Source organism: Chamaea fasciata, unplaced genomic scaffold, assembly GCF_029207755.1.
Source record: "Chamaea fasciata isolate MVZ Bird 193981 ecotype frontalis unplaced genomic scaffold, bChaFas1.0.hap1 SCAF_3, whole genome shotgun sequence".
In the NCBI taxonomy this organism is placed as follows: Eukaryota; Metazoa; Chordata; class Aves; order Passeriformes; family Sylviidae; genus Chamaea; species Chamaea fasciata.
The window spans coordinates 41,631,179-41,655,076 of NW_027094088.1; the positions used below are offsets into that span (position 1 = coordinate 41,631,179).

The 23,898-nt window shown below is 48.2% G+C and overlaps 2 protein-coding genes and 1 long non-coding RNA gene across 4 annotated transcripts in view; 1 reads left to right on the forward strand and 2 right to left on the reverse strand.

Moving 5' to 3' along the window:
• Positions 1-234: 234 nt before the first annotated feature.
• DLL1 (delta like canonical Notch ligand 1) lies at positions 235-9,512 on the reverse strand. Its single transcript, XM_066178730.1, has 11 exons — positions 8,350-9,512; positions 7,843-8,154; positions 7,577-7,637; positions 7,077-7,334; positions 4,564-4,624; positions 3,960-4,090; positions 3,645-3,814; positions 3,288-3,504; positions 1,495-2,287; positions 1,265-1,379; positions 235-910 (listed from the first exon to the last, which is right to left on the reverse strand). The coding sequence occupies exons 1-11, from the start codon at positions 8,407-8,409 to the stop codon at positions 905-907; spliced, it is 2,184 nt and encodes a 727-aa protein (XP_066034827.1). The 5' UTR covers positions 8,410-9,512; the 3' UTR covers positions 235-904.
• A 970-nt stretch (positions 9,513-10,482) lies between these two features.
• LOC136286774 (uncharacterized) lies at positions 10,483-13,757 on the reverse strand. Its single transcript, XR_010719992.1, has 2 exons — positions 13,623-13,757; positions 10,483-11,787 (listed from the first exon to the last, which is right to left on the reverse strand). It is a non-coding gene; the product is annotated as an uncharacterized lncRNA (long non-coding RNA).
• Positions 13,758-15,720: 1,963 nt separating this feature from the next.
• The window catches only part of FAM120B (family with sequence similarity 120 member B), a 48,405-nt gene continuing 40,227 nt past the window's right edge, over positions 15,721-23,898 (forward strand). The window contains exons 1-3 of one of the 2 annotated variants that reach the window (XM_066178731.1): positions 15,721-15,739; positions 16,619-17,664; positions 21,978-22,158. In XM_066178731.1, the coding sequence (XP_066034828.1) occupies positions 16,645-17,664; positions 21,978-22,158 (1,201 nt within the window). In that variant the 5' untranslated portion in view covers positions 15,721-15,739; positions 16,619-16,644. Of the gene's footprint in view, positions 15,740-15,887; positions 15,976-16,618; positions 17,665-21,977; positions 22,159-23,898 lie in introns of those variants that run through there. The other variant, XM_066178732.1, reaches the window with a different exon arrangement.

Consider the following 23,898-nt stretch of genomic DNA (forward strand, 5'->3'; position numbering starts at 1 on the left):
GGTAAGACTGAGCGCAACAATGGGGTCAACAGGTCAGAAGGTTAGGAGGGGAAAGATGTTATGTTGTGTATTCCAGTTGTTCCCCTGTCTTGTAGTAAGTCTCAGTCCTACTCAATGCCCCCATGAATCCATAGAGGGCTGTCAGATGCCTGGTTGCAAAGTTGAGTTGGCTCATCATCACATATGGAATAAGCATAGCACTCTGGTTATCATTAATAATATTTATTTTGGAAAAATATTTTAAAAATGAATTTCTTCATTAACAAAACGGTAAAAAAAATCAAATAACATTTGCACAATATTCCATAAATACATTTATATACAAAAAAATATAGTCACATAGACCCGAAGTGCCTTTGTACATATTTACCAAAAAATTTAAATTATAAAAAAATGAACATCACAAAATACTCAAGCTTTACAATTATCATGAAAATATTTTTACAGATTCAAAAAAATAACACACTTTTTCTCACCTAGTAAAAACACATTTTAGTATCAAAAAAGACAATAAAGGCAGTGTTTGTGTCTCTAATTCAAGAAAAGACTGGCTCATAATAATCCAAAATATACACTTCAGGCAGTGCATGCTTCTTATGTAGTAATTAAGTCCATTCATTTAAATATATATAGAAAAGCAACTGACCATAGTGCAATGATAAAATTCATAAAAGGCAGTGCAACAGTAATCCTTGAACACAGACCCTTGCCTGGTGTCCATCTTGTTTCTTTATTTTGCAGTCACTTTGCTAACTTCAGTAGAGAACCAGCTCAAGCCTGAATTTAGTTTCTCAGCAGCAGTCAGTGAAGGAATCTATCTCCCATTCCTCTTTCAGCAGCATTCATCGGGGCACGTCTCCTCTGAAATTGTTCTTGACAACCACCTTGTCATATCACCTCTGGTTTACACCTGGACAGAGAAAACACAAGGAGAGATCAGGAGATGTTGATGAAACATATGAAGAGGGCTGCTAGGCTGCAGAGGGTGAGGGTTCTGCATGACGCACACCAAGGGGTGGGTCAGCACACCTCAACCACACTACCATTGTACCCTAGTCTACAAAACTTATCAAACCCACGACATCCACAGCAGCAAGTCACTGAGCTTGTCTTTACAACATCCACAGCATCACAAACTCCATCTGGCTGGATTTCAACAGGTACAAACCATTGTGGCATTATGGAAAGGAGTTTACCTGCCCTGGCACGTACTGAATGGGAGCTGTGGACCAAGACTTTTCTCTGTTGTTCCAACCCTACTAACCTCAGTTGCTATGATGCACTCGTCTTTCTCTTCTGATATGACATACACCGACTGGTACTTTGTGTCCTTTGAAGTGGAATATACTGAATCTGGTCGCTTTCTTTCAGAAGTATCACTATTGAAGGCAGAAAGAGAAAGAACAAGTCAGATGGCTGTTGCTTAATGCTACCTATGAGATATACACTCCCCCTTCAAAGCCAAGCTGCCCCCTGCCCTCAGGTGTGAGATACCTCTTTAGTTGTACTGCACTTTTCTCCTCTGCCTCTGAATCATATGTTTCACACTTGGCTTCACATTTGCTGTGCTCCTCCTTAACAGAGTCCTCATTCTTGAGTTCATGCACCAAATTGTAATCCACTGATGGGTATCTGACTTTGTAGCCATTTTTATCAGAGTTATCGCTGTGAAAGTCTACTTTCTTATTTGTGTTTTTAATCTGAGTGGCACCAATGACACTTATGGAAATGTCCTTCTCGCGCTGGCAGTTTGCCAGATTATTCATCGTCTCAGTCTCACTCCTGCAGGCATCAGGCTGGTGGTGCCTCTTCTGCACTCTGAGCCTGACGCAGACGACCACAGCCGCACACCCCAGCAGCAGCATGAGGACCAGAATAATCCCAGCGCAGACAGCGATCCAGGGGAACTGGGAGTTCTGGCCTTCTGTGTACTTTTCAGTGAAGTCAACGATGACGGGTCCCTGAGGCGGCTCAGGGAGCAGGAACTGGCAGTTGAGGCCGCCGTAGCCACGGGCACACTCGCAGACATAGCGGTTGTTTCTTTCGTGGCAGGTGGCCCCATTGTGGCAAGGGTTGTGTTCGCATCTGCTCACCGGGGTACTGCAATTCTTCCCGTTGTATCCTGGCGGGCAGGTGCAGGAATAGTCATTGATGCCATCCTGGCAGGTCCCTCCATTGACACAGGGGAAGGAGGCGCAGTCGTCCACGTTGTCATCACAGTGTCTCCCAGTGAAGCCAGCCTGGCACTGGCAGATATAGGAGTTCCCCAAATCCACACACTGGGCTCCTGCAGGACAGGAAGGGAGATGAGCTGAGTGGTGGGAAGCCAGACACAACAGCCCCCCACTTACTGCGCTTGGAGCAAAAGGCACAATCAGCAGCAGAGGAATGCTTTCTTTTTGAGAGGTTAGCTCAACCTTTGACAAGTCTAATCCAACATAAAAAGATCATCTTTTTAAGAAAGATTTTTGTTAAGCAGATTTATTTTTAATTCTCAATCCTTTTTCTTTTTTAACATTTCACTCAGTTAGAACCAGAACACTAGTCCAGGTCAGGTTAACACCACATCTCATGTAACAGAGTTTGAGTGGCAATGAATAAGGAGGACTACAGCACAGAAAGTCTTCACTGGTTTAATCAAAACAGGAAAATTACTGTTACCAGATTACAAGTAATAGTGTTTAGCACTCATGAAGTATTTGCATCCACAAACCCCTAAGACTCTTTGTAAAGGATCTGAAAGTATAATCTTCCATATTTTCATGCATGAAGCTTCAGACCAAGTTTCTTGGCCACAGCTGACCCATCAGAAAAGGCAATCTGCAGCAGTGGCCCAAGCCACGCCATTGCTTTCTTAGTACAGATCCTCCTCCACCAAGTCAACTATTGACATGACAAGGACTTTTTTACAAGAGGATGTAATGATAGGACAAGGCAGAATGGCTTTAAACTGAAAGAGAGCAGGTTTAGATAAGATACTATGAAAAAATTCTTTACTGTGAGGGAACAAGTTGCCTAGAGAAGTGGTGGATGTTCCATCCCTGGCAGTGTTCAAGGCCAGGCTGGATAGGGCTTTGAACAGCCTGGTCTAGTGAAAGGTGTCCTTGTCCATGGCAGGGGCTTGGAACTAGGTGACTTTTAAGGTCCCTTCCAACTCAGACCATTCTATGATTCCATGATTGATCAGTGTGTCTTGATCAGTGTGCCTTATTCTGAGCTCCAGACCAGATGCCAAAGTAAGTCTGTGGTCTCCTTCCAGAAGACCACTGTATCATCTTTGGCCTTACCATTAGCACAAGGGCTGGAACTGCAGTAATCGATTTTCTTTTCACAGTTGAACCCAGAGTAACCCAGTGGGCAGCGGCAGCTGTAGCCCCCATCAGGGTTGTCGGTGCAGCGCCCACCATTGAAGCATGGTCCGTCAGCACAAGTCATGGCGCTCAGCTCGCAGTTTTTCCCATAGAACCCTGGGGGGCAGGTACAGGAATAGCTGTTCTCGAGATCCTGGGGGGAAGAAATGAGAAACGATCAAAACATTTGTCTGAACTTGCTTAGAAATAAAAAAAAAAAGATTTTGAAAATTAGTAAAAATGACATTAATTCCTCCCTTGGAGTTTCAGATGGCGCAAACAATTTGAACTTACAGTGCAGCTTCCACCATTCTTGCAAGGGTTGGCGTCACATTCGTTGATTTCAATCTCACAGTTGGAGCCTGTATACCCAGGTCGGCACGAACAAGTGTAGCTCCCCTGACCAGTATTGGTGCATGTGGCACCATTCTTGCAGGGCTTGTGGTGGGTGCAGTAGTTCAGGTCTGTAAAAGATATATTTTCTTTTTTTGAAGAGAGCAGCCAAGATGTTTGCTACTTTGCAAGGCTAGCAGAGGGTGGGTGAGCTGAAAATAGTTGCCTACTTTCTACTTTTTAAAACAGATGCTCAGGCAAGGACTAAGAACTCACCCTGGTTGCAGAAAAGGCCACCCCAGCCTTCCTGGCAGTTGCACTGCCACGGCTGCTGACAGGTACCATGGAGGCAGCCTGGGTATCGGATGCACTCATCACAATATCGCCCCTGCCAGCCCACCCTGCATCTGAAAAAAAAGACAACGAAGTCTCATCAGATCTAGGCTGCTCACAGTTGAAAACCCTATCACAAACGCTGCAAGCACACTGATGCCAGGGATCAAGTTTCATAAAAGCCCTTGGTGATCCTTCATGTGAGAAAGTCACCAAGTCCAACCGTAGCATCAGCTTTCATCGGTCCTAGCTATTTCTTCCACTTCCTTAGATAGACTCATGGTTCCAGATAGTTAATTTGTTTACTCTAATAACAAAGGGCAAAACCTTACACACAGCACCATAAACCCATTAGGATAATATTAATGGCACTGATGCTTGCCTTATGAAATAATACTGTGATCTGGCATCAACTAGATATCTCAACTTTCCATCTAATATGGAAAGTCCTTTAAACCAACCCTGCAAATGTCCAATGGCTTATTTAACACCGGAGCATCAACGCTGAAAGACAAAGAAGGAAGCAGGAAGGGAGTGGAAAACTTACTTGCATTCCCCAGGCTTGTCACAAAAGCCATGTTGCTCGTCACATCCAGGCAAACAAATTGCTGTAAACAAACCAAGCAGGGAAAGACATCAGCACTGGTGCCAAAACAACTCTCTTTTACAACTCTGAGAGCACTTTGTGGGTGGGGAGTGAGTCCCTTTTACTAGGCTGGGGCAGTTAAGCACAGCTGAATTAATCTCTGGAGTCTGCAGGAGTATTGATCTTGCCCCATAACTGGGCACTTTACTTATCACCAGGGATGAGCATTCTTCTTAATACAGTTGCACACAAACAAAAGAGGGCTCACAATTGCTCCCTTCCCCACAGCCCCTCACCCCCCCTTTCCCTTCCCAGTGAGGGTCAGAAGTCCTTTTTTCCAATTCTATGCACACAGCTCCACCTCTTAATATCCCCCGAAAGTGTGTGTGCAGATAAGAGTGGACAGCTGGTGTGCAGGGTGCCAGTGCAAGACAGCTGCTCTATTGTCTATTCTCTCCCAGCAGCTGCCCCACTGCAACAATACCCCGGCCCCGGAGCCAATGGGGCCGGCGGCCGGCGACCGGGCAGCCTATCCCTGCCCACAGCTAATCTATGGCACGCGCGTGATTTCGCTGAAAAAAAAAAAAAAAAAAACCAAAACTTTTTTTTTTTCTTCTTATTCAAATAAATAAGTCTAAAGTTCTTCCTCCGTCCTTCCCCCCTCCGCCCTGCTCCGAAAAGGGGCGGGCGGGTGAGTGCAGCCCTGGTAAAAGAGGTAAGCGGGCCAGCGGGAGGGAGGATGAGAGAAGGGAAAAAAGGGACTTCTGCTCATTACTTCGCCTGGTTATGGAACTCATTAAGCAGGCACTGCAAAGTTTTAATTCAACAAAGCCGGCCGGAGACAATGGCATGAGAGGGGAAGGAGGGGGGAAGAAAAAGAAAGAAAGAATCAGTGCTGATAATCAGATCGCCTCCAAGTTTGAAAGAATGGAGCTGGGGGCAAGGCAACGGGAAGCAATCTGCAACTGGCAGCTCCACTCACTAACGGCAAAACATTCTTTTTGCATGCACACATAAACACATCTCCCCTGCCTAGTAGGTTTATGTCAGTGTTATAAGCTGTTTTTTTCTGAGAGGGAAAACACAGCAAAGAACGTACGTAATGAGTCAAGAAAGATGGACAGCCTTCTGCTTCGCTGTGGGAATAGCAGAGATGTGCAGGCATTCAGAAGTGCTGACAGCCCCAGAAGAGCTCATTATCAAAATGCTTCCTTTTCCCCACCCCTTGACACAACTGGGCTAGGCACTTTTGATCATAGGAAAGGTTGTAGCTCTTGTTTAAAACATTATCAAAGAAAAGGCGAGCCCCTTTGCCTGCTGTTTATTGTGCAACGTCCTACCATGAGCTGCTAAAAGCATCCTAGCAGTCACTAACAGTGGTGAATAAGCAATCAGGAATGGTTTGATAGTAGCTCAGCTGAGACCACAGTATAGGTGGGTTTAAGGAGAAACAAAAACACAACAAGAAGAAAGCTGAGAGGCTGCTTTACAGCCTGGAACTGTTTTCTTCCTGCCTGCCTGGCCCTTTGATGACTGCAGAGGAGCACTGGCCCAGTACGTCATGTGCCAGCATATTTCAAATCCGTGTATACACACAAACAGAGAATGCCATCACACGCTGCAGCAGGGGCTGTGTGTGCACGTTTGGGTGTACACCACTATGGATCTACAAAGGGCGGAATCTCTTACAACCGGAAAGTATCTGACATCCTGGACTATCCTGTCTGTGATCTGCTCACTGTCCCAGCTTTTCCTGCTGTATCAACACACCACATTCCTCAAAAACTTCAAGCTCTGGGGTATGTTTCAGGTCCCTCACTACTTTTTTAGTATCAATTATCATAGCAATGGCACAGATGAGAGCTGAGGAAGATGTTGAATGTTCTTGTGGCCCCATGTGCAGCAATTTCTGTTAGTGGCAGCATATGAGTGTCCCAAATGAGAAATGTACAGTCTAGGAGCCATAGAGAATGTCTTGGACTTCCTGATGTTTTTATTAATACAAGGTTGCAGAAGATCAGACCATAGCAAGCCTATTCATAAGCCACATGGATGTTGCCAAAGCCTAGCTCCCTCCCCTGAAGCTATGTACCTTGTAGGTGATGATATCAAAGTTGTGTGGTTGGAGGGTGGATAGGTGTAAATGTCCTGATATATTTTAATAAATCCTCAAGCAACTGCTGAAGATTTTGCTGCCAGATTAAATGGTCTACAGCAAATGAGGAAGAGTGTAGTGTTGGCATTGACGTTTTGTTGGCTTGGGAGGGGGCTGTCTGCATTAACTTTCTGTGGCAATGCTGAGGATCTCCCATCCCTCACTCTGGTCAGGCTTGGGCACAGAACCAGACCCACCACTGCTTGATTCTCCCTCCCCATGGGGTCTGATGTCAGAGAAACACCCCTTCGCCAACCCCAAGAGCTCAGGAGACACTGCTGCAAGGGGCACCCGAGAAGACAAGGAGATGGATACTCACGCTCCGTGCAGTACTGGCCTTTCCAGCCCGGGTTGCAGACTTTCTCGCCACGCTCTCCACAGGTGAAGTGACCAAAGGCATCGTCCCGGGGGCGGCAGAAGACAGAGCAGCCCTCTCCGTAGTAGTGCTCATCGCACACAAAGCGATAGGAGTACTTGAGGTCAGTGCGGCCGCTGCTGTGCAGGTCCTGGGACCACTCCTCACCCACTGCCAAGTGTCTCTGGGTGGCCAGGCGGCTGATGAGGCGCTCAGGGTTTTCTGTGGGAAAGGGGAGAGGAGAGGAGAGTGGGTAGAGAGCCCAAAGCAGGCAGGGAATAGGGGGATCTCTGGTGGGAAGGGAACTGCAGAGGCAGGATGACATGGCTGCACACCAACAGGTTGGCCTCTCTTGCCACAGGTCTACTGCAGAGGAGAGCGTGCTACACAGCGCAGAGAAAGGGGCCAAGTAGGGCTGCAGGGCTGGTATTATTACGGGGAAAAGTGTGTTTCAGGACACTTACCAGTGGTGAGGTCATCAGGTGAGTCCGTATGCAGAGCTTCAATGATGAGCGAGAAGGTGCCCTGTGGAAAGAAGAAGCAGAGACAACCCACCAGGAGAGCATGAGAGCAGGTAGGCCCAAGGGGCAGTGCCACCAGTCCCCAGGAATTATCAGTCGTTGTCCCCCTCCCATCTTGACACTTCAAGGGGATTGGTGGCCTCTTGGAATGGCACGGGGTGGGTCGCGATGGGTATGTGCCGCCCCTTCCAGCATCGCCCCCCACTTACGGGCCAGGTGAAGCCGAAGGGGAAGCGGATGGGATTGCTGAAGGCGGGGTCGGCGCCGCCCGCGCCGTCGGGGACGCTGAAGGAGTTGGCGCCGAGGACGGGGGTGATGGCGCTGCCGTAGGTGCAGGGCGGCTCGGGGGACACGCTGGCCTGGTAGTGCTTGAGGCAGACGCGGAAGAAGGTCTTGCAGTCGCACTGCTGGAGCCCGCCGGCGCCGGGGCCGCCCCCGCGGCAGCAGTTGCGGTTGCTGAGCAGCCCCTTCTTATTGACAAACTCCTGCAGCTTCAGCTCGAAGACCCCGGAGGAGCCGACCTGCGGGGCGGGGACAGCGGCCGTCAGCCACCGAGCAGCTCGCTCCCCAGCCCGGCCCCGGCAGCACTGGCACCCCCTCCCCGCTCCTCACGGCTGCAACAGGCAGCGACAGTCCCCGGCATCACCCGCGGGACTCCTCGGTGCAGGGATCCCCCCGGTGCAGGCATTCCTGTCCCCCACCCCGCGGGCACTTACCTGGCAGCGGCTCAGCAGCACCGAGAGGACGGCGAGCGTCAGCAGGAACCGACCTCCCATTTTGGAGGTGCAGCTCTGGTGCCCTCGCTTTCCTCCCCCTTATCTTCTCGTCAGAGGGAAAAGGGGAAAGTGTCTCTCGAGGTAAAGGGAAAAAACACAGCGGCCAAAGCCGCTCGTCCCAGCAGAGCTGGAAGAGTTAGTGTCACGGTCTCCTTCTTTCAGGAGTGTCTCTGACTTTTTTTTCCCTTATGTCGATACCTCTAGATGTAGCCTGTCGGCAAGTGACAGCTCTTTCGGATGGCAAAAGAAAAAGAGAGGAAAAAAGGACGGGGGGGAAAAAAAAGTTAAGATTTATCTGTTAAACTCTTTTTCTTTCGCAATCCACGATGCTCCCCCTTTTCTCCAGGAAGAAAAAATAAAAATAAAAAAAATAAAAAGCAACTTAATTCCCAACAGAGGCAGAGAAAAGGCTTCCCAAGGAAGATTAAAAATTGGCGATCTGGAAATCCCTGCAGAGGCAGCGGCGGAGGCAGCGGCAATAATTCCCGGGGCGGTGCGATTCGGGAGCGGCTCTGCGCGGCTGCGCTCGCCCTGCGCACGTCGGGGCTGGTGGGTGTCAAACAGCAGCGGTGGCGGGCAGGTCACGTCGGAGCCTTGATCCCCTTTTTTCTTTTTTTTTTTCTCTTTTCCTTTTTTTTTTTTTTTTTTTTTTTTTTTTTTTTTTTTTTTTTTTTTTTTTTGTCAGAGGAAGCGAAGCTCTCTTTCCTTGTTGTGGGTTTACTTTTGTTTTTAGAGGAATCCCAGCCAACAAAAATAAGGTCGTGTCTCAACAGCAGCGAACAGAGCGTGTCCGGGTGTGCTCCTACGGGGGAGGGGGTGCCTGCTCCGCTCCGTGCCGCGGCTCGGCTCGGCTCGGCGGCTCTCTCCGAGGGTGAAGCGCTAAGGATCTGCCTCTCCTTGGGCGCCTGCCGCCCTTATATCCCGCCGGCCGACTGCATGCCTAATGAGATGCAAATGAGCAGCCCCCCAATCTGGCTAGAGCTGTCACAAAGGAGCCACTTTTCCAAACCCTCCTCTCAATGGATCGCCAAATGGTCAGTGAGCTGTAAAATGTGCAACCCTCCTCCCCCTCCCCTTCGCGCTCACAAAACGTGTTCATTTACATTCCTGCAAATTTGGTAACCGCAAGAATCCCCCTTCTGCTCCCGGGAGAGGGTAACACCCCCTCTGCACCGGGGAGAGGCAGTGCAACACGCTCCGGCCAGAGAGCAGCCCCGGGGACGGCGGGCTGTAATTGCTTCTTGGAACGTGCAGAGCAGCCGCCGTGACCCCAAAAAGTGACTCGGTGATCGTGACTACTCCAAGGGGCATCTCCGGCGTTAAAGGGACGAGGGAGGTGGGAGCCAGCGACTCACAACGAGGGGAGTCCCATCCCACGAAATTCGCACTGCATTTACCCTGGCATAACCGGGGTAACTGGGGAGGGGGACAACGAAGGTGGACGAAGTGACCCGGAGCTCGTTCTTCCCTTGGCTCCGCTCACGGCGCGCATCCCGCCGGCGGAGGCATGAGGGATCCCCGGGGGTCCGGCGGCGAGGGAGGACGCGGGCAGGTTCGCGTCGGGGACTCGTGGAGGGGACCCGTTTGCGGGGCTCCGCGGGTCCCGTCCCCGCCACTACCGCTGCCGGAGGGAGGCACTCGCTGCGCCCGGGTCCCGCACCCCTCTATGATTATTATCATCATCACCAGCAACCTCTCCCTCTCTCTCCGTCTCTCTCTCTCTCTCTCTCCCTCTCTCTTTTTTCGTCCTTCAGCTTAGTAAAAAGTGAGTTTGGTGTGTGTCGTTCGCGTGGCTGTCATTAAGGCCGTTTGTTATTGTGTGAGGGCTGAATCAGTTAGCTCTTTGTGCTCTCAGCTGTATGGTAATGTAGACAGCACCTGCTCCCTGCACAATGCGAGGGAGAGAAAGAGCTCCCCTCGGCGCACGCTACTGCCTCTACAACAATGTCCGCACATTTTTTAAAGAAATCCCTTCCAGCACTTCCCCCCTCCGCAACACACACACACACACACACTCACATACACACACACGAGCACAAAATAAACTAGCCCAAATTTATACCAGTCGTCACCTTTATTTTTTTTTTTTTTTGACGTATCCATCAGGCAGTAGAACTTTTGTTTTGACCTTTAAAACATGGAAAGCAGTTTACTGGTGCGGTGAAAAAGGGATAGAGACTATTACCATTTGAGCAGGCTCTTAATGATGGATGGAAGCAGGGGATAAAAGTTGGAGGGCGACTCTGGCATGTCACTCGAAGCAGGGTTTTCCACTTTGTTTAGGCCCTCTGTTTAAACACCTTTGGTAGGCGCAGGCGGATTCATTAGGATGCAAGGTGTAACTGTCTCTGTAAATGTCATTTTAATTGTAACAGATCATTTCAGCACAGATTAAGCTTGTGTGCGAGAGGAGAGGATTTGGCTACAATAACCTCACTGTAGGTATGCCGTGCTAAAAGCCTTATTATGGCGACTTTATTGGGTTGAAACGTGCATTTGCATGGCAAAATGTGACTTCCATTGAAGCAGATGTCTTGATCACAAATTATCTTACAATGCACTAGGAAAAAAAAAATCTTAAAGACTTCTTAAAGTAAAAGCATTGAGTAATACCAATTAAAAGAAAATCACTAATGAGTTCATTCAGCCCAGCTCTTCTTGACTGTTCCAGGACTGTAGCTGCCCACATTCATTTACCAGGGGTTTGTGGCACCTACCCCAAACCCAGGGCACCTACCCCAACCCTTGGTACAAGCATCCAGATCTTTGCAACGTTTTGCCACTCAGCGTGTGTCCTTTACATCTAATTGTAGTCGAACGAGCCATCTACATCCAGGTGCTCTTCCTCTCCCCGCCCCTCGACGCATAAGCAAAAGTTTAAAATGTACAGGAATGTTTGATTTTTTTTTTAATTTTTTTTTTTTTTTTTTTTACCCCGGAGTTGTTTCTGGTCAGAGAGGGGACCAGCGATCCCGCAAGAGTCGTGCGAGGACGTAGAGAAGGCGGCCCAGGAGGGAACGGAGCGAAGCGGTCGGCGGATCCCCGGAGGCCCGGCCGCCCGCCCCCGCCGTGGCCAGCCTCAGCAGCGGGGAGCGGGGGGACGCATCCCGCAGCACCGCCGGTTTTCACTGCACGTTACTTTTGCCACCTAGCGTCAACATCCTTTCAAGTGGTTTGTCGCTGCTTCGCAAACTTTGCTGCGGCGTTATCGCCGGGAAAAAAAAGAGAGCGGGGGGGAAACATCACTTCGTATGAGGTTTACTAAGCGAGTGGGGGGAGCGGGGGGCGGCGGCGGTGAGCGGCAATATCTGTCTTGAAATTTGGGTGGTGGCCCGTCGGTGGAGGCGAGAAGTGATATATCAACGCGGATCTTTTAATCTACGAGAGATAGAAAGTTGGTCCATTAGCATCCCCTTGCTTAAAAAACTGGAAATAAAAAGTTACACGCGCGAGGGCTTTAACCTAGCGATCAAAAAAAAAAAAAAAAAAAAAAAAAAAAAAAAAAAAAAAACGAAAAACTTGCCCCCAAATCCTTAACAACCCCCCTTCGGTACTGGGTATTTGTTAAATTGACGTGGCACAGATTTCTCGATTACCGCTGCTGAGCGTGACTGAAAGGCGCCGTGAGAGCCGGCAGGATCCTGCCCACGGCGCTCATTCTTCTCTGGCTTAATTTATGCCACGCGATTCTGTATTGGGGAAATCAAGCAGAAAGCTCCTTTTTCTGCTTTTTTCCCCCCTCTCCCTCTCTCTTTCAGATGCTGGACTAACGGGGAGACTGTTTAACTTAAGTGTTTCTATAGGAGGCTGTTGTAGTTTAACTCCTGCCCACCAGTAGCTGAGGCAAACAAAGGAGGGACTCGAGGTCTAACTATTCATCCATTCTCTGCACTTTAATTTTCATTGATTTCGAAGACAAGGGGAGCCCTTAGGGATTCTCGCTGAAGGGGGATGACACGCCTTTAGACGCGATCAGCCCCCCAGCCAGCCATCTGCTCCCAACCAAATGGCGCTTTTTCGCTCCCAACTGCGTGTCTCCGCACCGCGCTCGCCCGCCGCCCCCCGCCGGCCCCCGCCGCCCCCGCGCTGTTCGCCGTGCCCGCGCACCGCCACCAGCCCCCGCTGCCGGGCACGGCCGGCCGGTCGGTCCCGTCCCGTCCCATCCCGCCCGACTCCCTGCGCGGCCGCACCCGCCCCGCCGGGGTGAGCCGGCGGCGGGACCCCCGGGGGCGGGCGCGGAGCCCGGAGGCCCGCCAGGGCACGGTGACCCCGCACGGCCGGGACGCGGCGGGCCCGGCCCCGCCTGCCAGCGGCTCGCTGGGGCTGGTGGGGTATTGTGCTCTCCCTCCCTGCCCCTAATTGATACCCTTCCCGCAACGCCGGCCCCCCTCTCCTGCTCCGGCGAGTATTTACGGTCGCGCCGCGCACCAGCGCGGCCGAGAGCTCCCCATCAGCCGCAGCTTTTATTTCTAAGCGAGCCAGATTATGGGAAAAGTCACTTACAAAGGGGGGTGGGTGGGATATGTGCGTGTGTTAATTAGGGCGACGCGCTGCCATCGCTGGCGTGCAACCCTGATTTTTCCCGGGACGGAGGGCTCCGGGCATATGGCGAACGGTGCGTCGGCGGAGAGACGTGTAGGTGTGGAGCTATGTGTAGCCGAGTGTGCATAATATTTTAATTAGGTCTATAGTCCCTACGGAGGTATGTGTGCTTGGCTGCCCCTCTGCCGCACGCCCCCTTCACCTGTTCCTCCGGGCCGGGCCGGGCCGGGCGGGAGGGGACGAGAAGCGGGGAGAGGGCAGGCAGGGTGCCGCCGGGCCGGGGCTCTGGCTCCCCCGCTGGCCCCAGGCACGGAGGCGTGACCGGGGTGCAGGCGCTGCCCCGGGCCCCGCCGCCGGGCGCCCCGATCCGAGGCGGGTGCATGACGGGCGCGGAGGGGCCGCGGTGCCGGAGGGGCGCTCCGCCGCCCTTGCCGTGTGCGGAGAGGAGGATTAAGAAGTTTAGCGTGTAGGTTAGCCCAAAGTTGCAAAGGCATGTGCTGATTAGAATAAGAAAGGGCAGTCGCGTGGCTCAGCTGGCACACAGCGAGGCCAGATGATAGATAAGCAGCTCTGGGTCTTCCCTTCCCCCCAGCCCCCTTTTTGAAATCGCAAATCATCTGCTCCGGCCCTATCCTAGCCCCTCATTTTCATTACAATAGTTGTGTGTTTACCTGTGATCCTGGGACGGGGCATTCCTTTGTCTCCCGAGGAGATTACCGCAGCCAGCTGCTCTCCAACCCTTCCCTGGGCAAATCCCGAAGTGGCCCCTATATATGTTTTACTGATTGCACACGAGGAGAAAACCAGATACCCCCTCCCCCCGCCCCGGCCCCGTTTCCCTGCGCTACTTGTTTGTTTGGGTTTGCTCCCTGGCTCGCTTCCGACGGGATTTTGCTTGTGGGAAACTAAGAGGGATAAAATTGGTCACTCGTGTGCATGAGCTGTCATTGCTCCCGAAGTCGGAAGGGTGAAGGACTGCTGGCCTCCCTCCGGGGGGCAGAACCACGGGACCCCCCCAGGCAACAACGAGACAAATGGGGTTCGGGGAAAGAAGGTTTCCCCCCGCCTTGCCCTCCCTCAGCCCTCGGGTTACCTCCGGTCTGCGACATAACTTTTCCCAAAACTGCCCGTGGGTGCCCTGGGCTGGGCAGGTCCCATTCCTTCTCCTGGCCCCGGCTCTGGGACACGCAGGTTCAAATACTCTTCCTGCCCGTGCCCCTCTTGGGAGCACCTCGACCCTGCATCTTTGCCCACCTTTAAGTATAAGGATACTCAAGATCTTCATTACACCAGAAGCCACAGACCACATTTGAACTATAAAACCTTCTGAAATGCCTTACCACACGAAATATCCCTTGATCCTGATATTTGTCCTGCGCCCCAGCACCGCACCCCATTTGCCCTGTCAAACAAGCCCAGTGTAAGCCCATGCAGCACTGAGGCCCGGCTTGTCTTGGCAGAGAGGGAGGGTAGGCGACAGGACTCAGGTCATGTACATGTGATAAAAAATGTGATGGCACGCCTCAAAAAAATGTTCTGCATTGCAGCTATGAGATTTTGCTGGATGGCTGGAAATATCCCCTTCCGCTACCAATTTCAGTAGCAATATTCGCTGCCTCTGCCTGTTCTTGTAGGAAAACTCCCTTTTGCCCAGCATTATTAATTGTCATCTTAAGCCAGCACTCTAAATACTAGCTGCAAACTACCACTCCAGCACAGGTCACTCTCTAGAGCCCTGTGACAGCACAGAGTGCTGCTGTACTGCCCTGCATTTCATGCATGAAGGGTTTTCGTGTTCTCCCACTTTGCAGAGTGTGTGCATCTTGTGCATTGTATGTTGCCTGTAGCGCAAAACTTCCTGCTAATAAACTTTGGGGGAGGAGAGGGGGCAGCAGTTTGCTTCCAGAGCTTTCCAAGCCAATTCCAATTTGTGCAGTTTTTATTTCTTTCTGCACCTCTCCACGTTCAGGGTAGGCAGGGGGTGGGAGAAGGTGGGGGCAAAAACTCCTCTGCAGAAGGTGATTATGAGAAAGAGGATGGGTATGGATGGGGCGGGCCTGAGCTTTTGGAAATGCTCTCCCCTTTTCTGAGAGCATCTGCCCGGAGACGAACAGATGTGGGCACCTGCGGTGACAGGCCACATATGCTCCATCCTATTCACAGGCATTCAGACACCGCTACAATGGCGAGGCTTTGTGTACTCGGAGTCACCAAATATATTAATCTGCACTCCCCAGAGCACCGCTCTCTTTTTCACCGGCAATAACATCTGATCTAATCTTCCCATGGGCTCCCCCGTGTCCCTCTTCCCCCTCCCGAGAAGATGTGAAGTTATTCACGTCCCCACCTGTTGCCGGCGAGCTGCGAGCGGGTCTCGCTCCCGGCCCGCACCCAGGGCGTTATCCCGGGATGTGCGACCCGGGGGAAAACGGGGGCTCCCCTTCAGCAATCGCCGGGCCCGACAAAGCGAACCCACCACCGCCACCCTCCCCCCCGTGCCCAAGGTCGCACTGCCGGGGGGGAACATAAATCTCCCAAGCGCGACTCGGGGGGGGAAGGGGGGGGAGGGGGGGTTGAACCGATTTCAGTGCGCGACGCTTTCATGTACTCCGTCCCCCCGTGCCGGCCGGGTTCGTTCGGGGGCACAAAGGCCGCTCCGGCCCCATTGTGGCCGTACAAAACCGAGGGACCGCAGCCCGCGGGCGGGGCAGCCGCGGCTCCACGGGCCCGGCCCCGCCGCCGGGCGCAGGCGCGGCCCCGCCCCATGGGAAGCGGAAGCGGTGCTCGGGTCAGTGCCGGGCAGTGGGGCCGGGCGGTGGGGCTGGGGCCCACTGGGGCCGGGCCGGGGTGAGGTGGTCCGAGCCGGGCCGGGCCGAGCCGGGCCGGGGCGGGCCGAGCCCCGGTGTGCGCGGGCGGCGCGGCCCGGCCCGGCCCGGCCCGGCCCGGCCCGGGAGCCGCACGGACCCCGGAGCGGGGGGCTCGGCCCTGCCGGGACTGCACGCAGCGACCCCCGCACACTGCGAGGTCCTGAAAGGCCCCTTTCAAACCAAACTGATTAAAGAGGGTGGTATTCAGAACTCTGGGTTTAACTGCTAAGTTTCACGAATGCTTTTAAAATGCTGTTCACAATACTTTGTAAACTCGCTTTCCTTTCTTTCCCTTTTGAATAGCGTATGCATGTATATTTCTTAATTAAAAAAAAAAAACTACCCGTGTTTTTCTAGTATTGTGTATTTTCTTATACGCTATTAACCTGAAATTTCCCTCACTGGAGGTATTCAAGAACTGTCCAAACAGTCGTGTACCATGTGCTCTAGGATGACCCTGCTGGAGCAGTGAGGGTGGACCTTGTGGTTCCTTCCAGCCTTGCTCATTCAATGATTCTGTGAACTTTGTTTGGCCGTATTTGTGAGAATCTTTTGATATTTATATTTTTCACTGATATAAAAAACAGGTGTGGAAGGGAAAACTAATGAATACTTATGTTCAGTTTGCTGAGGGTAAATAAACTCTTTCAAGTTGTTAAAAGCCAGTATACGGCAATGACCTCTCAGCAAAAGCAGAAAAATAACAGTTCAGTTTCCAAGCAGCTTTTTTTATTATTGTAGAATTTCATTGTTTCTCAGCGTTGCATCTTAGAATGTTGTTTTTATTTTTCTTCTTTCAGACTGCTGTGAGTTTCGGAGATCAGCCATGGGTGTTAGAGGCTTGCAGGGATTTGTGGCAAGAGTTTGCCCTGATGCATGCCAAACGGTAGATCTGAGAGAAATGGCAGAAAAGCATCGCATTGAGCATCCTGATTCCCCGCCTGTTATCGTCGTAGATGCCATGAGCTGCGTTAGACGCTGGTACACACCAGAATCCTGGGTGTGCGGTGGCCAGTGGCGGGAGTACCTTGCCATTTTAGAGGGTTTTATCAATGCTTTTATGGCAGCTGGTATCAAGTTGGTGTTTTACTTCGATGGGGTGGTAGAAGAGAAAAAGAGAGATGAGTGGATCAAACGGAGGATGAAGAATACTGAGGAAATAACCAGGTTGTTTCAGTTTATCAAGACTCACAGGAAACAGCCAGGGAGGGAAATGTTTGTTCTTCCTTCAGCTCTGCCTACTTTTACACGTTATGCCCTGAAATCACTTGGTCAAACAACGGTCTGCACATTGCAAGAGGCAGACTTTGAGGTGGCTGCATATGGTTTGCAGCACAACTGTATAGGAATTCTGGGGCAAGATAGTGACTACCTCATCTATAATACGTGTCCCTACTTTTCCATTGAGAACCTCCATTTGGACAGACTGGTCACTGTTATGTACTCTCGAGAAGTTCTTTGCCACATGCTGGGTATTAGTTTGACACACCTTCCTCTCTTTGCATGCTTGCTTGGCAATGATGTTGTTCCAGAAAGCATGTTGGAAGGCTTTTGGCACAAATGTTTAACCACCAGTCCCCACAGGAATAGCAGCTACAACAGGAGAACAAACATACTGCTATCTGTAGCATATTACATCTCAAAAATTCCATGCTCGTACAGCAGCCTGAAACGCTTGGAAGAGATTCTACCTCTGGGATCAGACAAGACACTGCTTTGCAGAGGAGTGAACTCCTATCTTTTGCCTGGGCAGCAGTCTCCATGGATTCCTCCCAATGTAACAAATTGTCAAATGTTATCCCTTCAACAACAATCAGCTCTCTGTCAAGATAAAGAAATCTTTCAGGTAACTTTTTTTAAAGCTTAGTTATCTTTTTATTGCCATGACTGGTTAATGGAAGTTAGTAATGAGTTCATCAATTTTATTGATTTAAATTTGCTTGTGCAAAAATCTTTTGTCTGTTAAGCAGAGCCCCAGTTAGGACTATTGTGTGCATTAATATGAGCACAGATGTAGCACATTTAATAAAAAGAAGTTTTTCTCTTTTTGAAGTGTCAAGTAGGTCAAATAATGGGGAGCAGCCCTTGTATAGGCCAGCAGTTGGGCACAGAAATGTACTTCCCATGTGTTACATGATTTTCCATGTTTATAGGATTTGCATATCAACTTGGTTTTTACTTTGAGAACCCACAGGTCAGCCATAAGCTGGTCAGTGATCTGCTTGGCTGCACCTCACAGTGGAGGTACCAAAAGTAGCTGTGCCAAGAATGCAGAAGTTGAAATTGCTCGTGGTGGAGACGTGGAAACTCCTGCAGAATCATGTAGTGAAGTCACAGAATGGTTGGGGTTGGGAGCTTAAAGATCACCTAATTCCAAACCCGTGCCCTGAGCAGGGAGACTTCCACTAGACCAGGTTACTCAGAGCCCCATCCAAGCTGGTGTTGAATCCTTCCCGGGATGATCCAACTTCTGTCTTGTCAACCTGGGCCAGTGCCTCACTACCTTCACAGCAAAGAGCTTCTTCCTAATATCTCATCTAAACCTACTTTCTGTCAGTTTAAATCCATTTCCCCTCATCCTGTCACTACACACCCTTGTGAAAAGTCCCTCTCCAGCTTTTTTGTAGCCCCCTTTAGGTATTTGAAGGCTGCTCTAAGGTGTCTCAAGGGCCTTCTCAGTTGTACAACCCCAGCTCTCTCAGCCTCATAGCAGAGGTGCTCCAGCCCTCTGTTCCTCTTGGCAGCCCTCTGGACTGACTCCAACAGGTCAAAGTCCTTCCGTGCTGGGGACGTCAGAGCTGGACACAGCACTCCAGTTAGGGTCTCACCAGAGCGGAGTAGACAGGGAGAATCCCCTCCCTTGCCCTGCTGGTCACGCTGCTTTGGGTGCAGTCCAGGGTTCAACTGGCTATGAGCGCACATTGGTGGTCCAGCTGCTTATTCAGCAACACCCTAAAGCCCTCCTTAGTGCTGCTCTCAATCCATTCTCCATCCAGCCTGTCTTTGTGGTCAGGGTTGCTCCGGCCCAAGTGCAGGATCTTGTTGACATTGATGAGGTTTGCACAGGCCCACCTCTCAAACCTGTCCAGATTCCTCTGGATGGATCCTTTCCCTCCTGCGTGTCAATGGCACCGCACAGCCTGGTGTCACCAGCAGACTTGCTGAGGGAGCACTCCGTCCCACTATCCGTGTTCCTGGCAAAGATGTTACACAGGGCTGCTCCCAGTACCGAGCCCTGACACCAATTCTCACTGGCCTCCCCTTGCACCTCGAGCCATTGATCACAACTCTTTTGGTGCAACCATCCAACCAGTTCCTCATCCACTAAGAGGCCTATCTGTGAAATCCATGCCTCTCCAGGGATAAGGATGTTGTGCAGGTCAGTGTCAAATGCAATAAGTCTGTATTTTGTTATTTTTGGTTCAGGTTAAATTGCCCTTGTTTTCATTGTCTCTGAATGACCCAAAAGCACTTCAATGGGTTTATTAATTCCCAAAGGGCAGGAGTGTAGTAGCAAGTTTTAGTTATGGCATCCCACATGGACAGGGACGCGCAGGTGTTGGGGTGAGGTATGGTATGTCAGATTGATATATTGATATATAATCTGGGAAATTTGATATATTAGCTTAGGGTGCCGTGCCTGGCTAAGAGAAAATGTGCTACTTTGCATCAGAGTTTATGGAACAGTAGTAAGTCTGGAGTACAATTCTGTAAATTCGTGGCAATTAAGATAACATTGAGATTTTTTAAAAAATCTATACAAGGAAGTGTATTTTAGACCCTATATTAGCCATCTGTTACTCCCTATTTTATTAGGTTCTTATAGACTTCAAACACAAAACTTTTTTTTTCTTTCTCTTTCTTATCTTGAGCATTTTCTTGAAAACTATTTATTTCCTCAAATTACTCTAAAGTAGTAATATAATTCACATTTTCCTTTCTAAAAAGAGTATAAAACATTTTATAACTACATTGTAACTTATGCAATGCTCATTTCAGATAAACTGTAGATGTATTTGGGTTTTTATATTAATCACACATAGATACAATACATATCACTTTTGACTGTTGTGGTTAAATAGAATATAATTTTAAAAAACCAGCAGCCATACATCATAATAAGGTGTTGGTGGTGACTCTTTCTGCTTGAAGTGCAAGGAAAAAAAAGCCAGAATGCAATTATCTAGGTTGGAATATAGCCAAGACAATAGTGACAATATCTTCATTCCTTAAGAGAATATACCATGTGGTCTTTATGACAAGTGGTCATTATTTCTTGGCTTGGTCTTTAATTTGAAGGGCTGAAGTTCTGAAGCACCATGCTGAGCTACTGCTCTAATAAAATAATAATGTTTAGAAATTCCATTGAAGAATGCCTCACTGTTGCTGCATGAATCCTACATGAAGCTAGTCCCTGGGCCAAGGAAATTACAGCCAAAATGTTCGACATGTTAACTTCTCTTTTGTTTTTGTTACAAGTGTTCAAGTATTTGTATGTGTAATGTGTGTGCTTTGCTTCATATTTTGAAACCCATATGTAGTTCTGCTTACCTTGCACCTTGTCTGGACTGCACATAAATGGCACACAAAGCTCAATTCCAACCACGAGGGCATAGCCTCATGTTGCTGTTTCTCTCAGAAGAGCATAACTTTCTAGCTGATTGTAGGTATGAATCAGAAATATTTTTCAAGATACAGATATTGAATACAGCAATACTTTTGAAATCAGTGTGTAGTTTTGTCAGTACATAAGGATGAGTAGATTACTGGCAAATTGTAGTAAACTAGAGTTACTGATGATCTCATATCTGTGGCTGGTTTCTGTGAAATAGTTCAGTGCTTCATTAAAATCCTGCTTAGAAGTACTTGATGCTCTGTTTTTATTTTATACAAAACTACACTTGGGGGATTACATTGTTTACACATATTAGGAGTACTGAAGCATTTCTTGCAGGGAAACGTTTAATTTATTGAATAAGTGCTCTGTTGATTGGCACTGTACACGGAAAGTATGACATATCAGTAGGATTAGTTTTGATCAGTGACCTAGTGAATGACTGCAGCTTTGACCTGCTGAGTTGCCAGGTTTGCAGATTCTGACATTCTGCAGAAATGGTGAATTTGTTTCTGGCCAGTGGTCCAGTAACTCCCAGTGGAAGCATCTGTGGTAGCTGCGGTGGGATGGCACAACCCGAACAGTACAGATAGCATGACACATGCAGGGAATGCAGAGCAGGGAAACAACAGTGCCTGCTCACCATATGGCATGGGTCCTGGAGAACTTATTAGTAGCACCCCATGAAAGTATTCACTCCTCTCAGCTGTTTGAACACCCCCAGAGTTTTGGTCTGGGGGTGTGAAGTAGAAAGTCTGTCTGGCTGTGCACTTGGCCAATCCAGATTGCCAGTGTTACTGGTTGGAATTCTGTGCTGCCTGAGAGCATCTTTGTTGCTTTCTCACCTAGGCCTTTCCAGACCAGCAGACCAGCTGCTTGTAGCCAGCTGCTGTAGCCAGATGTATCTGCATCCAGTGCGTGATTAATGTGCAGGCTGGGTGATGCTGTTAATTCTGCTTTTCAGCAGCATGCCTGCAGACCTGGTTTTCCTCACTAGAGTAAATGGCATTTCTTTTCACGGTGGAGAGCTATTGCAAAGTGTGATGAAGTTAAGTATTCTAATTTTACTGGAATGTAAACTACACCAAGTCGGGTTGGGAAAGAAATACAGCTGTCCTATACAGTTCATCTTGCAATAAAATTAAAAGTTTTCATTTTTTCATGCCTTCACTTACTGTTTAAAGAAAGGAGTTAAATTTTCAGGTGACTGAAGGAGGGCAGCTATGCTGGAATTCAGAATTAATTTTAAGAATTATTACTTTCTAGAAAATTGTTATTCAAGCTCCCAAGTTTTAAGAATTAAAGGAGGGGCTAAGAAAGGCAATGATGGTTTTCCTGGGAATTCCTGTCCAAAAAAAGTTGGATGTCTGAAAATATACTATACTGGTGTTATTTGGAAAAGCAGTTGTTCCCTCCCTGGCTATTCCCTCCATTTTTACTGATAGAGAAATATCTATTTCCTCAAACAGTGAATACATTTTGTTACTTTTTGATTCTTAATTATCTTAATTTTGGAAATAATGCCTTCTTCCCTCTTTGAACAGTTAGCTAAAGAACAGCATATCCAATCTGAAAATTATTGTATCTTCAATATCCTGAGTCATGGAGAGATAGAGTGCAGCAACTCCTTGGAAGATGACTATGATACAGAGATTCCTGGGCAGGCACTTATCTACCGCCCTGCTCGTCAGCATATTTATTCTATCTTGTTGGAATCTGGAAAAGGTAAGGATTAAACTACTTACACCATTATTCAAGTATGCTTTCAGTTTTGAAATATGAAATCTTGAATTCATTGCTTCAGACTCTATTAGCATTTAGGATAGAAAATGCATTTTGTTTCGAGTAAAAACTCTGAGCAGCTGAAATGTAATTATTATGGAGTAGGAGAAAATGTGAGTGAAATTGTAGGGCTTTTTCTATATGCTGTTCCATTTCAGTGCTTTTAAAATGACTTTTAAAAATTGGAGCTTTTTTCCTTGCTAAATGGGAAGTTGTGAAAGTTGTTAATGATCAAAAGACTGAGCAAAACAATGATCTTTAGGAAATTTTTGAAAGTCGGAGAGTATATAAAACCTAATGTTGCTTCGATAAGTGTGGCTCTGGATGAATTAGTGAGTTGTAATACGCTTTTACAGAACACTAATGCACTGTTAAAGTTTTACCTTCTGTTGATTTTAAGTCTGCAGTTTTCAGAACAGTCAAATACAGTTACTGTAATAACACAAATGCAAGTAGCCATGCCAGCTATTATTAGTTCTTTCATCCAAGTGCTAGAAAATAAGATTTCCTTATCCAGGGGTATAAACAGATTTGGTAGCAGGTACTTGTATCTGTGCTTGCATTCATCTCCTTGAAGACAGAGAATTCTTTATCCACATCCTTGGACCAATTTCATGTTCTTAAGACTTCCGTTAGTTAAGTGTTATCTTTACAGTGTCTTTCAGCCAGTGAGTTGAAAATTAAAAGTGTACTGTACTTTTATTCTTTTGAATGTGTTGATTTCTCTGTGGTAATTGCTTTACATTTTATTGATGAAAGTGCACCGCCATCAAACCTAATATCCAAACTATTTGCTTAGAAAGGCACAAAAAGGTAATTAAGTACATGACTTCCCTCAGCAACCAGATGTTGAAGCTGTGCCATAATAGGAAAAACTGAATCAGAGTTTACATAGCAATTTGGAGAGAATAACAAAAATCTCAGCAGTAATCATGCACATCTGTCATTTTTCATTTTTTGGTGTACTGCCTCCAAATTTTGTAGATAATTATAACTTGGTTGGGTTTTACTTATTCATCTAAACAGCAGGATATTCATTGATGTTTTCAGAAACATGCAGACCAAAATTCCTAATTAACAATTGTTGCTGCAAGATGGCAGGGTAGTAGGCAGGTTAGCATTTGTGTTACAGTGGTTTCAGCACTCAAAGAAGATTAGAATTGAAATACAGAAACATTTATTTAGAGCCATAATGAAAATGAAATTTTAATATGAAAGTTGTCTTCTTTTAAGGAAGTGATTTTAGAATAAAACCACAGATGGCATGTGTTATTTATTCTCAGTTCAGGCTTCCAATTCCAGAGAAAATTTTCTAAAGTAAATCGTAATACACCCTCAATTCTTAACCGTTCCAGAAAGGTAGGTAGATTCTGTCTGCATGGGTGCCTCTATTAAATCTGCATTTTCAGTGCATGTATCTACCTCTAACTGTTTTAACCATATCACTTGCTAGTAGTTCATGGGTTGTTTTTTTATTCCAGTGTATAGTTGCTTCTTAGACAAGAATGTAGATCATTAGTCACAGTCTGTATTGGAATGCATGGGTATGTGTAAGCATTATCTTTTTATGGATTCACTGATAGACCTACAAAGAAGTTTTGTTCTTTACAAAGTAGAATCCTGTGCCAGTTTCTCTCAGATGAGGTCAGGTTGACTGGTTTTTGTAATTTGATAAGGGATAGG

Excerpts from the sequence above, each read along its gene's own strand:
- DLL1 (XM_066178730.1), bottom strand. The coding sequence starts at position 8,409 with ATGGGAGGTCGGTTCCTGCTGACGCTCGCCGTCCTCTCGGTGCTGCTG. Across the intron at positions 3,815-3,959 it reads TGGCCTTTTCTGCAACCAGG|ACCTGAACTACTGCACCCAC; the intron begins GTGAGTTCTTAG and ends TATCTTTTACAG. Across the intron at positions 2,288-3,287 it reads TTCCAGCCCTTGTGCTAATG|GAGCCCAGTGTGTGGATTTG; the intron begins GTAAGGCCAAAG and ends CCTGTCCTGCAG.